This window comes from Coregonus clupeaformis, chromosome 16, assembly GCF_020615455.1.
Source record: "Coregonus clupeaformis isolate EN_2021a chromosome 16, ASM2061545v1, whole genome shotgun sequence".
Classification (NCBI taxonomy): domain Eukaryota; kingdom Metazoa; phylum Chordata; class Actinopteri; order Salmoniformes; family Salmonidae; genus Coregonus; species Coregonus clupeaformis.
This window is the reverse complement of record NC_059207.1, coordinates 50,859,034-50,873,687: the sequence shown is the minus strand read 5'-3', so window position 1 is coordinate 50,873,687 and position 14,654 is coordinate 50,859,034. Positions and strand designations below refer to the sequence as shown.

The window sequence follows — 14,654 nt, the reverse complement described above, 5'->3', positions numbered from 1 at the left end:
CCCCTTGACTTTTTCCAATTTTTTTTACATTACAGCCTTATTCTAAAATTGATTAAGTTGTTTTTCCCCTCATCAATCTACACACAATACCCCATAATGACAAAGCAAAAAAAGGTTTTAGACATTTTTGCAAATTTAAAAGAAATAAAAAACTGAAATATCAGATTTACATAAGTATTCAGACCCTTTACTCAGTACTTTGTTGAAGCACCTTTGGCAGCGATTACAGCCTTGAGTCTTCTTGGGATGACGCTACAAGCTTGGCACACCTGTATTTGGGGAGTTTCTCCCATTCTTCTCTGCAGGTCCTGTCAAGCTCTGTCAGGTTGGATGGGGAGCGTCGCTGCACAGCTATTTTCAGGTCTCTCCAGAGATGTTTGATAGGGTTCAAGTCTGAGCTCTGGCTGGGCTACTCAAGGACATTCAGAGCCACTCCTGCGTTGTCTTGGCTGTGTGCTTAGGGTCATTGTCCTGTTGGAAGGTGAACCTTCACCCCAGTCTGAGGTCCTGAGCGCTCTGGAGCAGGTTTTCATCAAGGATCTCTCTGTTCTGATCTATCTTTCCCTCGATCCAGAATAGTCTCCCAGTCCCTGCCACTGAAAAACATCCCCACAACATGATGCTGCCACCACCATGCTTCACTGTAGGGATGGTGCCAGGTTTCCTCCAGACGTGATGCTTGGCATTCAGGCCAAAGAGTTAAATCTTGGTTTCATCAGACCAGAGAATCTGGTTTCTCATGGTCTGAGAGTCTTTAGGTGCCTTTTGGCAAACTCCAAGCGGGCTGTCATGTGCCTTTTACTGAGGAGTGGCTTCCGTTTGGCCACTCTACCATAAAGGCCTGATTGGTGGAGTGCTGCAGAGATGGTTGTCCTTCTGAAAGGTTCTCCCATCTCCACAGAGGAACTCTGGAGCTCTGTCAGAGTGACCATCGGGTTCTTGGTCACCTCCCTGACCAAGGCCCTTCTCCCCCGATTGCTCAGTTTGGCCGGGCGGCCAGCTCTAGGAAGATTCTTGGTGGTTTCAAATCTGTGCCTCGACACAATCCTGTCTCGGAGCTCTACGGACAATTCCTTCGACCTCATGGCTCAGGTATTTAGGTTGTTTTTTTATACATTTGTAAAAAAAAATCTAAAAACCTTTCTTTGCTTCATCATTATGTGGTATTGTGTGTAGATTGATGAGGAACATTTTGAATTTAATCAATTTTAAAATAAGACTGTAACGTAACAAAATGTGGAAAACGTCAAGGGGTTTGAATACTTTCTGAATGCACTGTACACATACATACACATGCACGCACTCGCACACACACACAGAGTAACGAGAGCTTAATGTTACTGGGCCCATAGACGCCAGGGATTATGGAAGCGCCCGCACATGAATCCAATAACTACATGTCTTTGAGATCTGAGTGTGTGTGTCTGTGTGCGCATGTGCTGGCACTCAGGCAGCCTAACGCAGGCAGTCTAACTCAGAGAACTTTGATGGGGGTTTTACAGTTAATTTACTGTAGTTCTACACATTTTGCCATGTGGCATAGATAAAATGTTGCAGTTTTAAAGCAAGTTTGCTGCAATTCTACTCATTTTGCCATGGGGCGGAAAGAAAAATGCGCAGTTTACAGCAAATTTCCTGCAATTCTACAGCTTTTTGCCATAGGGTAGAGTGAAATGTTTGCAGTTTTGAATATGATATCTGAGTGAGAGTGACTTCCAAAATCAATGGGGGCCCTCCGGTCGGGGGTTTAGATAGCTGGCCGCAAGACTAACTTACAATCTAAAATGTTTTTGCCGACATGGGCTATTGAATGACTGTCAGTGACTTACATAATACTAGAAAAACTTCTGATGCACAACCAAATGTTGAAATTGTGCTTTGTGTAGTGTTCTACTATTCGGGTGGTGGATGGGCGTAAGCCGCAAGCTCCGGCTCTGCGAGGGTCGCATGTTCAATCCCAGTGCTTTTTTCTAAAATGTTTCTACCCTATCGCAAACCTTAACCCATAACTTAACCATTCCTGATGAATGCCTAAACTTAACTGTCAAGTTGTTTCTGTTGTAATTGTAACCCTATCCCAAACTTAACCATCCAAATTCGACGTTTGGAGAAACTTCCAAATTCGACGTTTGGAGAAACTTCCAAATTTGACGTTTGGAGAAACGTGGATAAACTTCGGAATCTGAAGTCAAATAGGTACAACTTTGAGATCTTGTTGATATAGCAGGGCCCATATGGTTCTGGTCAAAAGTAGTGCGCTATATAGGGAATAGAGCGTTGTTTGGTACACAGTCCAGATTGATACATACCACACACAGAGATCAAACATGGACACCCCATTTCCCAGCTTCCTCTGTGGTCAGGTGCTCTCAAGTCAAAGACAGGCTGGAAAACTGGAAGCAAACCACACATGCACACACACACACACACATTCCAAACCACAAACCAATATGCCAGACATGTCACATAATCCAAGTCTGAATTGAACGCCAGGCTGTGCTTTTCCATCAGAATATCATGTGTTATTTTCCTCTGGTAAATTGGCTGTGGTTGTATGCATTATGATGTTATGCTATGAGAAATGTCTGTCTGTGTGGATCACTTCTCTAATGGATATAGAAGAATAGAGGAAATGGCCTCTCTTCATCCTAATTGAATTGAGCTGATGATGTATCAGAGTCCAGTTCTATCTGGTCTTCTCTCTGTGACTCAGCACGGAGGCATCATGCCCATAGGGGGCACAGGGGAACATGCCCCCCTCAGATTTTTTGTTTCTCTGTAATACTACTAGCCACCTAGCAATTTTATGAAGTTGGCTTTAGCTAGTCCAGATAGGTTCCCAATCTCCTAACCTCATAACTAGCTACCAAGAAGCTATTTCAGGCTACCAATCAAGTTAGAGTAGCTTGGCTAACTATTTTAGCTGGCATGCCTGCTGGCAAGGTTGGTAGACTTTAGAAAAGCAAGCAATAACTAAATCTATTGAATAAGACTCACATTCCTTTCAATCTTTTAACCAGATTTTAGCAAAGATGCATAAAAGCATATTTAGTTTCTTTGAAAAAAGATTATGGCTCTCAATTGCAGGTAAAAGCTGTTTCAGGTGTTTGAAGAATGCTAAATTCTCCATCTTCCGGACTGTGGGGACCTAGCCATCCATCCGGATCACCCCCTAGCCACCCTCACGTACTTTGTTTTTTGGGGTGCATTACACCCCTGACTCGGCATGTTGTGATTGGACCAATTAGACTGGGCTGTGCTCACACTTCCTGGTTGTAATGACCAATTATTGAAGACGATCTCATCCTAGGTTTTTGTCACTGATGACATCATGTAATGATGGCAGGTTTGGAGTAGAATTGTGGATAGGGAGGTTTTAACGGCAGTCAGTATGATCAACAGGGTAGTTTGACAATCTGTACTTTCAGTCTGTAGTGTTGTATGTATTGTGAACTGACAGACTTGTACTCTTGATCTCCTCTGCTCCTGTCACCCAGTCCTGTGTGTGTGTTTTGAGAATGTCTCTAAGTGGCGCGTGACTTTCTTGCTGTGAGCAGATATCTGGGCTTAGTCTATCTGACATACCTCTGTCTGCCTCTCTCTCGCTCTCTCTCTCTCTTACTCTCTCTCTCTCTCTCTCTCTCTCTCTCTCTCTCTCACTCTCTCACTCTCATACCTCCGTCAGCTCAGACACATGAGCCCAATTTCTGTTGCTCTTTATTCCTTTCCCTTACTCTCACCTCATTTTTCACTGGGGTCATAGTTTAGAAAACATTGTCAGTTGTTCTCTCTCTTATCCCTGGTTCTCTCTCTCTCTCTCTCTCTCTCTCTCTCTCTCTCTCTCTCTCTCTCTCTCTCTCTCGCTCTCTCTCTCTCTCTCTCTCACACTCTCATACCTCTGTCAGCTCAGACACATGAGCCCAACCGCCAGGGTTCAAACAGGAGGCACACACACCACACACACGCACACACACAAGCATTTCTTACTCTCTCTTTCTCTCGGTCTCTGCCTTTCTTTCAATAGGGACAGATCCTATCTCTACACAGTAGGGGTCATATCAGTGTATGTTTGTCTTTCACCCCTATTATTCCAAACATGTGGCTAACCTCCAGCTTCTTAGCTCATTGAATTCCATTTTCAATTTACAAATGGACTGTTCTTTCTTAGTTTCCATGCCCATGTGTGTTATTGAAACACAACCCTCATATGACAAGGTCGAATTACCTCCAAATTACCAGATACCATGCCAATTTTCTGTTGAGTGACCAAGTTACTGTGTGTGTTTTGTGTGCGTGGGATTCTGCCTGCCTGTATGCATGTGTGTGTGCCCGTGTGTGTGTGTATGTGAGTGAACCGTCACTGAGTATTTGTCTGTCTCCAATTAGCCCAGGTGACTTTTTTAATCAGGAACCGGTTGTAGCTGAGATAATATTTAGCCACAGCCATAGTATCCTGCTGCCGGGCAGTCACTGTATTTCACAGGGATAATGTTTAGACACCACCCTTCCACTGGTCTCTTGCAGCCAGGATTAAGCCAGTACAAATGACTGGAGGAAATTAAACCTTGAAGCTTTGCTATTATTATCCTATATAGCTCACCCGTTCCATACGTTGTGTGTGTGTGTGTGTGTGTGTGTGTGTATATGTTTGTGGGTACCTGTGGGGAGGTGCTTTCTGAGTCTCTTTCTGGCACAAGGTCGTGCGTAGCTCTGAATACCCTCCTGCCTCCTCCCCTCCTCTCTTCCTCCCCTCCTGCCTCCTCCCCTCCTCTCTTCCTCCCCTCCTCTCTTCTTCCCCTCCTGCCTCCTCCCCTCCTGCCTCCTCCCCTCCTCTCTTCCTCCCCTCCTCTCTTGATCCCCTCCTGCTTCCTCCCCTCCTGCCTCCTGCCCTCCTCTCTTCCTCCCCTCCTCTCTTCCTCCCCTCCTGCCTCCTCCCCTCCTCTCTTCCTCCACTCCTGCTTCCTTCCCTCCTGCCACCTTCCCTCCTGCTTCCTCCCCTCCTGCCTCCTCCCCTCCTCTCTTCCTCCCCTCCTCCTCTTGTCTTCCTCGTCCTTCTCTTTGTCTAAGCTAACCTCCAGCTGTTTGTATTTGTCACCACTGGGCCCGTTCTCCTCTCTCTCACGCACACAGCGGCTCTTTTGTTCCAGTCCATGTCAAAGGCGTCTCTGTAGGCTTGCGTGTATATGTGTGTGTGTATTTGAAGACCGACTGGTTTGTTTCTCCACTGGGAAGAGAGGAGGAGAGATGGAGGAGAGGGAGCCTTTCACAGGGGAGACGTTAATCAGATTGTGGTTTGTGGCGAGGCATTGAGTGGGAGAAATTAATGAAACCTCCACAGCCTAGGAGGCTCTAGCCATTCACAGAGCAGCGTTAGGTCACAGGGGGTTGAGAGGTGAAAGGTTAAGCCTAGAAAACAAAGAATGGGTGGGGCTCTGCTTGTACCTCCTGGAACAGGTTCTGAGGTCACACCAGGGGAGAACGACTGCCCCCTCTGATTGAAGCCACGGAAGTTCAAGGCAGACCGTGGTACTGCAGGCATTGTTTGCAGAAAACAGGATCCCCAATTATAGTGAATGGAAAAATTTTAATCTTCGTGGTCAATCATCGTGTAAATAAGTAAAACATGTGAAGACAATCATGGTACCAACAATTTCTTCTAAAAAAATCACATACAAAATAAGTTAGAATGATAATTTAGTTGCTAATGGAAGCCTGCAGTACCCCGGTCGGCCTTCAACTTGAGTTAAGGCATCCGCATGCTTCGGTTCAGCTGGCGCCTACCCGAACTCGGCTAGGTGAACGAGTGTGCTCGCATACTCCCTTAAAAGACCTTCGCTTGAAAAACGAGAAAAAAGCGGCAATAGTACTGTTTGTCCATTTTGAGGCGCTGTAGCCAGTATACACTTCCTCAAAATAATCAGAATTAATTTTAAGATAACTCAAGAAATCTGTCAATAATTTTAAATTTTTTGTCAAAGAGATACATTTTACATCTAACTATGTTTGGTGCAGTATTTCTCAAGTGAAAGAAATTGCATGAAAACGAGTCGTCTATCATTGAATGACAACAAAAACTTGAAGAATCCCTACTGTTGACCAATGACTGGCGAAGGGGCCTAGACTTAGGCTACCGAAATGTGGCTTGCCTGGAGAAAATGTTTTGTGTGCACGAACAGCATAAAAAAAAAACATACAAAAAACGTCACTTCCTGGAGTAGCTCAAACGGCGCATGTTATGTCTCCATGAGACGCCATCTTAACCGACTTCATTTGGTTTCAAAGCGCTATTGAGGCTTCACATAGGAATGATGTTGTGACGTGGTCAATGGCTTTGTCCATTCATATATACAGTCATTGGGTCACACTGATGAATACACAGACAAACACGCACACACATGAAACACATTTGATACACACACACACGGTGGTGTGATGCTGTGGTTTGATGTCTATGGAGTGGATTGACAGTGTATAGTATGTGTGGTGAATGTCCCACAGTGATAGCAGGCATCTCTTTGCTAGGCCCTTCTTGTTTGTCCCTCCCTGCTAGATAAATCAACAGCATTGTCTGTGGATGAGACAGTTTGTGTGTGCGTCTCACAATCAGGCTTAGTATACACTGCAAGCTGTTTTGGGGGTTTATCCGTCTAATCAAGATACATGTCAGACACACACACACACACACCACATTAAGCATCTCAATCCCAGAGCATGTTATGATTGTGATAAAAGCAGAACATTCTAGAGGAGAAGAGGGGAACAGAGAGTGATATAACAACAGAGGAACATCACTCTTGAGACATCCACTATCTCTGAGGTGACCCAGCTGTGACGTCATCAGTACAGATTGATATCAGACAGACAGTCAGCTGTGTTTCCCAGGCTCAAAGACCAACAGAGGAACATGTGACTGACTGAGAAGAACCTTTCGTCTGGTTGTTCACTGTTGCTCAAACATTCAATGAATTCTATGAATGCGTGAACACACACACACACACAAACAAACACAAACACAGTGAGAGGCATCCTGCTTACATGTGATCTATAATTCAATAAAGTCACCTCCCCCTATGTGGGAGGAAATCTTGCTGAGAGGGGCCAGAGAAAGGAGAAGGTGGGGAGGGATGGATGGAGGTTGGAGGGGTAGTCAAAGAGATTGACTAACATTAAAGATAGAAATGGGGAAAGGGAGAAAGAGTGTAACCCTAGTACCTGGTGGTGCCAGAGAGCTTTTACGAGTCTGTGGTCAGACAGAAATAAAAGGCAACGGAGCGACTGAATGGTCAGTCACACACAAACACACACACATGGTTGAATGGCCTCTGAGAAATCACTGTTAGGTTTTATAATGTCACAGTGATTCCACGTCTCCATCACCCATAATGCAGTGGGTCTGAACGAGCATTCTGAGACACCGCTGGAAAGGAGGGAGGGAGGGATGGGGGAAGCAGGGGAGAGACACACAGCTCATTGAAATGCCAATGTGACTTAGGACCCATACGGATATTTCGGGAGATGTTGGTAGCAGTAACATTGATAACAACCACATTATTAAACATTGGTACTATGTGGATACCATGATAGCAGTGATTCTCTCGCTCAATGAGCTATTAGAGAAGGGTGTTTTAAGGGGGAGAAAAAGATTGAGAGAGGGGTGGAGAGAGAGAGAGAAAAGGTCAAAGATAAAGAGGCTCTCAGTGTCCCACACACACACACACACACACACACACACACACACACACACACACACACACAGGTTGCTTAGTGTGGTATCCAGTGTCGTTGACATGGAAGTTATAAACGATCACAGGATTCTGGCTGCCCTGGGGAAAGAGGAGAATGACCTGTCTGTCTCTGTCCGTCTGTCCGTCTGTCTGAAATAGCAGGAAGGTTCCCGGATTGTTATTACACTCAGCTACTGTCATATTACTGTACATGTTTTAGTACTGTGGTCCTGTATGGCTCAGTTGGTAAAGCATGGCGTTTGCAACGCAAGGTTGTGGGTTCCATTCCCGTGCCACCCACACCTGAAAATGTATGCACGCATGACTGTAAGTCGCTTTGGATAAAACTGTCTGCTAAATGTAATATATTACTATTATTATATTATTACTATCTTATATTAATGTAGTTATTACTATGGGGGCGCTCCCATCTGACGTAGTGTCTTCTTACCTGGGGGTTTCAATGTGCCACTGTGTGTGAACACCCCATCTGTATGTTTGATATCAGTGGATATTAAGTGACCTCCAAAACAGCAAATCATCCTACAGCAAGAAGGATAATGATGATTGTTCTCCTAGTCCAGACCAGCCGTTTAGGGCTGATGAGGCTGATGAGGCAGAAACAGACCATTAGACAAGGCTGGGGGGCTACACGAGTAGGCTAACCACTTTGGAGGGGGACGGAAACATGAGCATGAATATACGGGGGAGAAAACAGAGGGTTTCAACCAAGCCTCTCTTAAATGGCCATTACTCTTCATGCCACTCTGAGTAGTGTTTGTAAGTGTTCATCTGTGTATTTCTGAGTAGGAGTTGTGGAGTGTTCTGAGGCTTTGATAGAGAGGATGGATGTGGAGGAGTCGGAAACAGACCAGCAAGACCAAACACATTACCGCACTAAGTGGCGCTCTGTGTGTGTGTGTGTTATCGGGAGGGGAAAAGGTGAACTCCCTGCCTGGGAACCCCTTGCCGAGGGTGGCACCACACTGTTTGATCTCATATCTCATGACCGGGTCAGGGCTGAGACCAACAGTAGCCCCAATAGTCCGGTGTTGAGAGCATTTTTCCACTAGAGTGGGAAATCTATCCCCTATCTCTGCCCTACACATAAAGCTCACATGAACCGCTCACACAGATTGTGTGTGTGTGTGTGTGTGTGTGAGAGAGCGAGAGAGAGAGAGAGAGAGAGAGAGAGAGAGAGAGAGAGAGAGAGAGAGAGAGAGAGAGAGAGAGAGAGAGAGAGAGAGAGAGAGAGAGAGAGAGAGAGAGAGAGAGAGAGAGAGAGAGAGAGAGAGAGAGGAAAAGGTTTTACGACTGGATCATGCCTCTCAGAGACCCTTTAAGATGGAGGGACATAACGGTCAGCTCTCACAAGATGGAGGAGTAGTGATGTGAGGAGAGCAAGACAGAAACACGGACAGATAGAGAGAGGTACAGTAAGAGAGAGAGAGCGAGAGAGATCTATGTGCAGAGTATCCACATTAATTTACTTTCAGTATGTAGGCTGTAGTTGTTTGACTTGTGGATTTGAATGGGATTTTCTCAGATCAACCAATGGTCAAATACTTCCTGTGTTTGAAATGGAGAGCTTTCTGGTAGGGCAAAGGTTCTCCTGGTATTTCCTTACCAAAAGTTTGTTGTGGATAAGAAAGATTGACAAAGGGAGGAATGCAAAAGAGAAGCAAAAAAAGAATAAAAGAGGATACATTTAATGTAGAAAGGTTGTGTGTCTAGGTGTGTGTGTGTGTGTGTGTGTGTGTGTGTGTGTGTGTGTGTTTGTGCGTGGAGAGAGCCAGTCCCAGATCATAATGTGATAATGGGGTAAGAATAGCAGCTTGGCCTCCACCTATTTATATACAAACACACACACACAGCTCCATTTTCACATCAGTCTCTATGGAGCCTCCTTTAATTCATCCCAGAGAGAGAACCAGAGAGGAGGAATATGTGTCTCGTCTATCCCAGGGAGAGGCAGGCAAGGCTAGGCACAGCTCACAGCACCATGGGGGTGTCTCTCTGGATGACCTCTTTTAGAATACAACATAACACATAATTAATCAGCACTATCCCAACAGAACAAACGTAGAAATGAACGTGTCTAACATATTCTTGCTTTAATCTTCTCTTTACTGTGTCCTCCCCTGTTCTAGAGCATATTCAGTCATGGGAAACCTGCTTTCTTTTTATATCGAATAATATTTAATAGTTGTAAGGCTTTGGGCATCAGCAGAGAAAAACTTTAATCCTTCTTTGTGACTGTGTGCTGTTGAGACGTTCACAAGACTCATCATGTCCCTAAATGGTGGAGTTTAAATAAGAACAAGCTGTTTTCTCTCTCTCTCTCCCTCTTTCTTTCCCCTCTCTCTCTCCCTTTCTTTTCATCTCTGTTTCACTCCGTCTACGGAATAACTAATCTGCCTCTCTCCATCACCGCTCCGCTTCAAACGCTAAACATTCCCCCAACGTTTCCCTTACATTCCCTGAACATTTGCCTTGGCATTATCTGAATATTTTCCAGATTAAAAAACGAGCATCTCTTTATGTCACTCTTCATAACCCATCCAGTGGAGTTTAATTATCATTGACTGTTTGCTGAATAGAGACTGATATTAATGTGTGTTCAATGTTTTTCATAAAATACCCCTCAAACAAAATGAAATGTTTCACCATATGGGTATGGGACTGAAATTGGAATACTGTATGTTAGTGTTGACTTCATGTGAATGGCACAATTTCCCTTGTATACTTTAGTAGGGATGATGATTCTTACAGGTGGTTACAGTGTGTGTGTGTGTGTGTGTGTGTCTATCTGTATGCTCAATGTTTCCCTGTGTGTGTGTGTGTGTGTGTGTGTGTGTGTATATGCATGCGTGCGTGGTCAAGTAAATCATACTGATGTTGTCAATCATGTTGAGACCCACAAATAACCCCTCCTTTCTATTTACGTTGCCTAGGTGACGCCGGAGCAGCTGGTGTTGCTGTTGGAGCTTCTGCTGGAGGAGGCGGAGCTAAGTGTGACATCACTGCGTAGGATCCAGAGAACCTACGATCTACAGAAGCAGGATGCTGAGGTAAGACTGCACACTCAAATGTATATAGTATGTATAAGCTGGACGCAGAAGCCTAAGTATTGTTGTCCATTAGTTTACTCCAATTAGGGGAGGGATGATAGGGTTAGGGGAAAATAATAAAGAAGGAAAATATATTACAAAATATATATATTTAAAATAATATACACTACCAGTCAAAAGTTTGGACACACCGACTTTATTCAAGGGTTTTTCTTTATTTGTACTATTTTTTTACATTGTAGAATAATAGTGAAGACATCAAAACTATGAAATAACACATCATGTAGTAACCAAAAAAGTGTTAAACAAATCAAAATATATTTTATATTTGAGATTCTTCAAATAGCCACCCTTTGCCTTGATGACAGCTTTGCACACTCATGTCCAAGATGGCGTAGCAGTGCGGTCGTGGTTTTATTCATTGTCCTAGTGTAAATATCCCGTTTCTTGTTTTTTGTTGTTGTCTATTTTGTATATATTTCTCAATTTTACTTTTCATTCTTTAACTAAATATACTTTCCTGCAACCCGCCTCACCCAACGTGGAAAGAATTCTATTATTTCTTTATAACTTTCGTCAAGAACCTTAAGCTGAAACTAGTGTAGCTGCAACTGAATGGCTACTTGCTATTAGTCACCGTTAGCGTCTTCACCATTGTCCGTGGCCTACACTATCCACCAGCCAGCTCTAGCTCTAGCCTGGACAATTCGTCGGCCAGTCTGCACAGCGTGCTATCGACCCAGAGCTTATCAGACTTTCTGCCGGAATCACTGGACCCTAGCGCCGGATCATCGCAACCAGCTAGCTAGCTGCAACCTGTTGTTGGCTAATTACCATTGCCCCATAGCAAGCACCAGTTAGCCTTGAGCTAGCCTCAGGCCCATCTCCCGGCTACCTCTCTGTCAACCGGACGGGACCTCCTAGTGTTGACACTGAGCCCCGCCGATCCAACACGACTGGTTTGCCGACAAAATCGTCTGATGTGGTTTCAACAGGCTTCCCGTTGCGACGACCACGAAGATCCATCTGCTAGCCCCGGCCCGCTAGCACACGCAAACTACAACTGTGCTCCCTGCTAGCTGTGCTGAAGCACCAATTTGAACTGCTCTCGGACTCACATATTGCTGTTCACTGGACCTTATGATCACTCAGCTGCACAGCTGATGCCTGCTGGACTGTTCCTTTACACGGTACCCTGTCCTGTTTATTCTGTTTAGCCTCAGCCCAAACTTTATCGCTATTACCAGTTGTTGTCTTAGCTCTCTCTAATAACACCTGTGATTGCTTTATGCCTCTCTCCCTTGTCAATATGCCTTGCCTATTGCTGTTCCAGTTAGTTCTTATTATACAGTTTCACTGTAGAACCCCAAGTCCCTCTCAAACTGCCTCAAATAGTTCCTTTGTTCCACCCCCCATACATGCCGAGACCGACTCAATCGGTGCCTCCAGTGATGCTATCTCTTTCATTGTTACCCAACGCTTAGGTTTACCTCAACTGTACTCATATCCTTCCATATACTTTTCTGTACATAATGCCCGGAAATCTGCCCCCTTTATTCTCTGTACCCAACGCACTAGAAGACCAGTTCTTAAAGCCTTTAGTCGTATCCTTATTCTAGTCCTCCTCTGTTCCTCTGGTGATGTAGAGGCTAACCCAGGCCCTGCAGCCCCCAGTATCACTCCTACTCCCCAGGAGCTATCATTTGTTGACTTCTGTAACCGTAAAAGCCTTGGTTTTCTGCACGTTAACATCAGAAGCCTCCTTCCTAAATTTGAGTTATTCACTGCATTAGCACACTCCGCCAACCCTGATGTTCTAGCAGTGTCTGAATCCTGGCTTAGGAAGGCCACCAAAAATTCTGAAATTTCCATCCCCAACTATAACATTTTCCGTCTAGATAGAACTGCCAAAGGGGGTGGAGTTGCAATCTACTGTAGAGATAGCCTGCAGAGCTCTATCATACTATCCAGGTCTGTGCCCAAACAGTTTGAGCTTCTACTTCTAAAAATCCACCTTTCCAGAAATAAATCTCTCACTGTTGCCGCTTGCTACAGACCCCCCTCAGCCCCCAGCTGTGCCCTGGACACCATATGTGAATTGATTGCCCCCCATCTATCCTCAGAGTTCGTACTGCTTGGTGACCTAAATTGGGATATGCTTAACACCCCGGCCATCCTACAATCTAAACTAGATGCCCTCAATCTCACACAAATTATCAACGAACCTACCAGGTACAACCCTAAATCCGTAAACATGGGTACCCTCATAGATATCATCCTGACTAACTTACCCTCTAAATACACCTCCGCTGTCTTCAACCAGGATCTCAGCGATCACTGCCTTATTGCCTGCGTCCGTAACGGGTCCGCGGTCAAATGACCACCCCTCAACACTGTCAAACGCTCCCAAAAACACTTCAGCGAGCAGGCTTTCCTAATTGACCTGGCCCAGGTATCCTGGATGGATATAGATCTCATTCCGTCAGTAGAGGATGCCTGGTTGTTCTTTAAAAGTAATTTCCTCTCAATCTTAAATAAACATGCCCCATTCAAAAAATACAGAACTAAGAACAGATATAGCCCCTGGTTCTTCTCAGACTTGACTGCCCTTGACCAGCACAAAAACATCCTGTGGCGTACTCCATTAGCAACAAATAGCCCCCGCGATATGCAACTTTTCAGGGAAGTTAGGAACCAATATACACAAGCAGTTAGGAAAGCAAAGGCTAACTTTTTCAAACAGAAATTTGCATCCTGTAGCACTAACTCCAAAAAGTTTTGGGACACTGTAAAGTCCATGGAGAATAAGAGCACTTCCTCCCAGCTGCCCACTGCACTGAGGCTAGGAAACGCTATCACCACCGATAAATCTACAATAATCGAGAATTTCAACAAGCATTTTGCTACGGCTGGCCATGCTTTCCACCTGGCTACCACTACCCCGGCCAACAGCTCTGCACCCTCCGCTGCAACTTGCCCATGCCCCCCCCCGCTTCTCCTTCACACAAATCCAGACAGCTGATGTTCTGAAAGAGCTGCAAAATCTGGACCCCTACAAATCATCTGGGCTAGACAATCTGGACCCTTTCTTTCTAAAACTAGCCGCCGAAATTTTCGCAACCCCTATTACTAGCCTGTTCAACCTCTCTTTCGTAACGTCTGAGATCCCCAGAGATTGGAAAGCTGCCGCGGTCATCCCCCTCTTCAAAGGGGGTGACACTCTAGATCCAAACGGTTACAGACCCATATCCATCCTGCCCTGCCTTTCAAAAGTTTTTGAAAGCCAAGTTAACAAACAGATCACCGACCATTTCGAATCCCACCGTACCTTCTCCGCTATGCAATCCGGTTTCCGAGCTGGTCATGGGTGCACTTCAGCCACGCTCAAGGTCCTAAACGATATTATAACCGCGATTGATAATAGACAGTACTGTGCAGCCGTTTTCATTGACCTGGCCAAGGCTTTCGTCTCTGTCAACCACCGCATTCTTATTGGCAGACTAAATAGCCTTGGTTTCTCAAATGACTGCCTCGCCTGGTTCACCAACTACTTCTCAGATAGAGTTCAATGTGTCAAATCGGAGGGCCTGTTGTCTGGACCTATGGCAGTCTCTATGGGGGTGCCACATGGTTCAATTCTTGGGCCGACTCTTTTCTCTGTGTATATCAATGATGTCGCTCTTGCTGCTGGTGACTCTCAGATCCACCTCTACGCAGACGACACCATTTTGTATACACCTGGCCCTTCATTGGACACTGTGTTAACAAACCTCCAAACGAGCTTCAATGCCATACAACACTCCTTCAGTAGCCTCCAACTGCTCTTAAACACTAGTAAAACTAAATGCATGCTCTTCAA

General features: G+C 45.0%; 1 protein-coding gene across 1 annotated transcript in view; it reads left to right on the top strand.

Moving 5' to 3' along the window:
- LOC121585075 (aminopeptidase O (putative)) overlaps positions 1-14,654 on the top strand; it is a 119,405-nt gene that overhangs the window by 89,852 nt on the left and 14,899 nt on the right. The window contains exon 14 of the mRNA XM_041901426.2: positions 10,679-10,795. Coding sequence (XP_041757360.1) covers positions 10,679-10,795 — 117 coding nt within the window. The remainder of the gene's footprint in view (positions 1-10,678; positions 10,796-14,654) is intronic.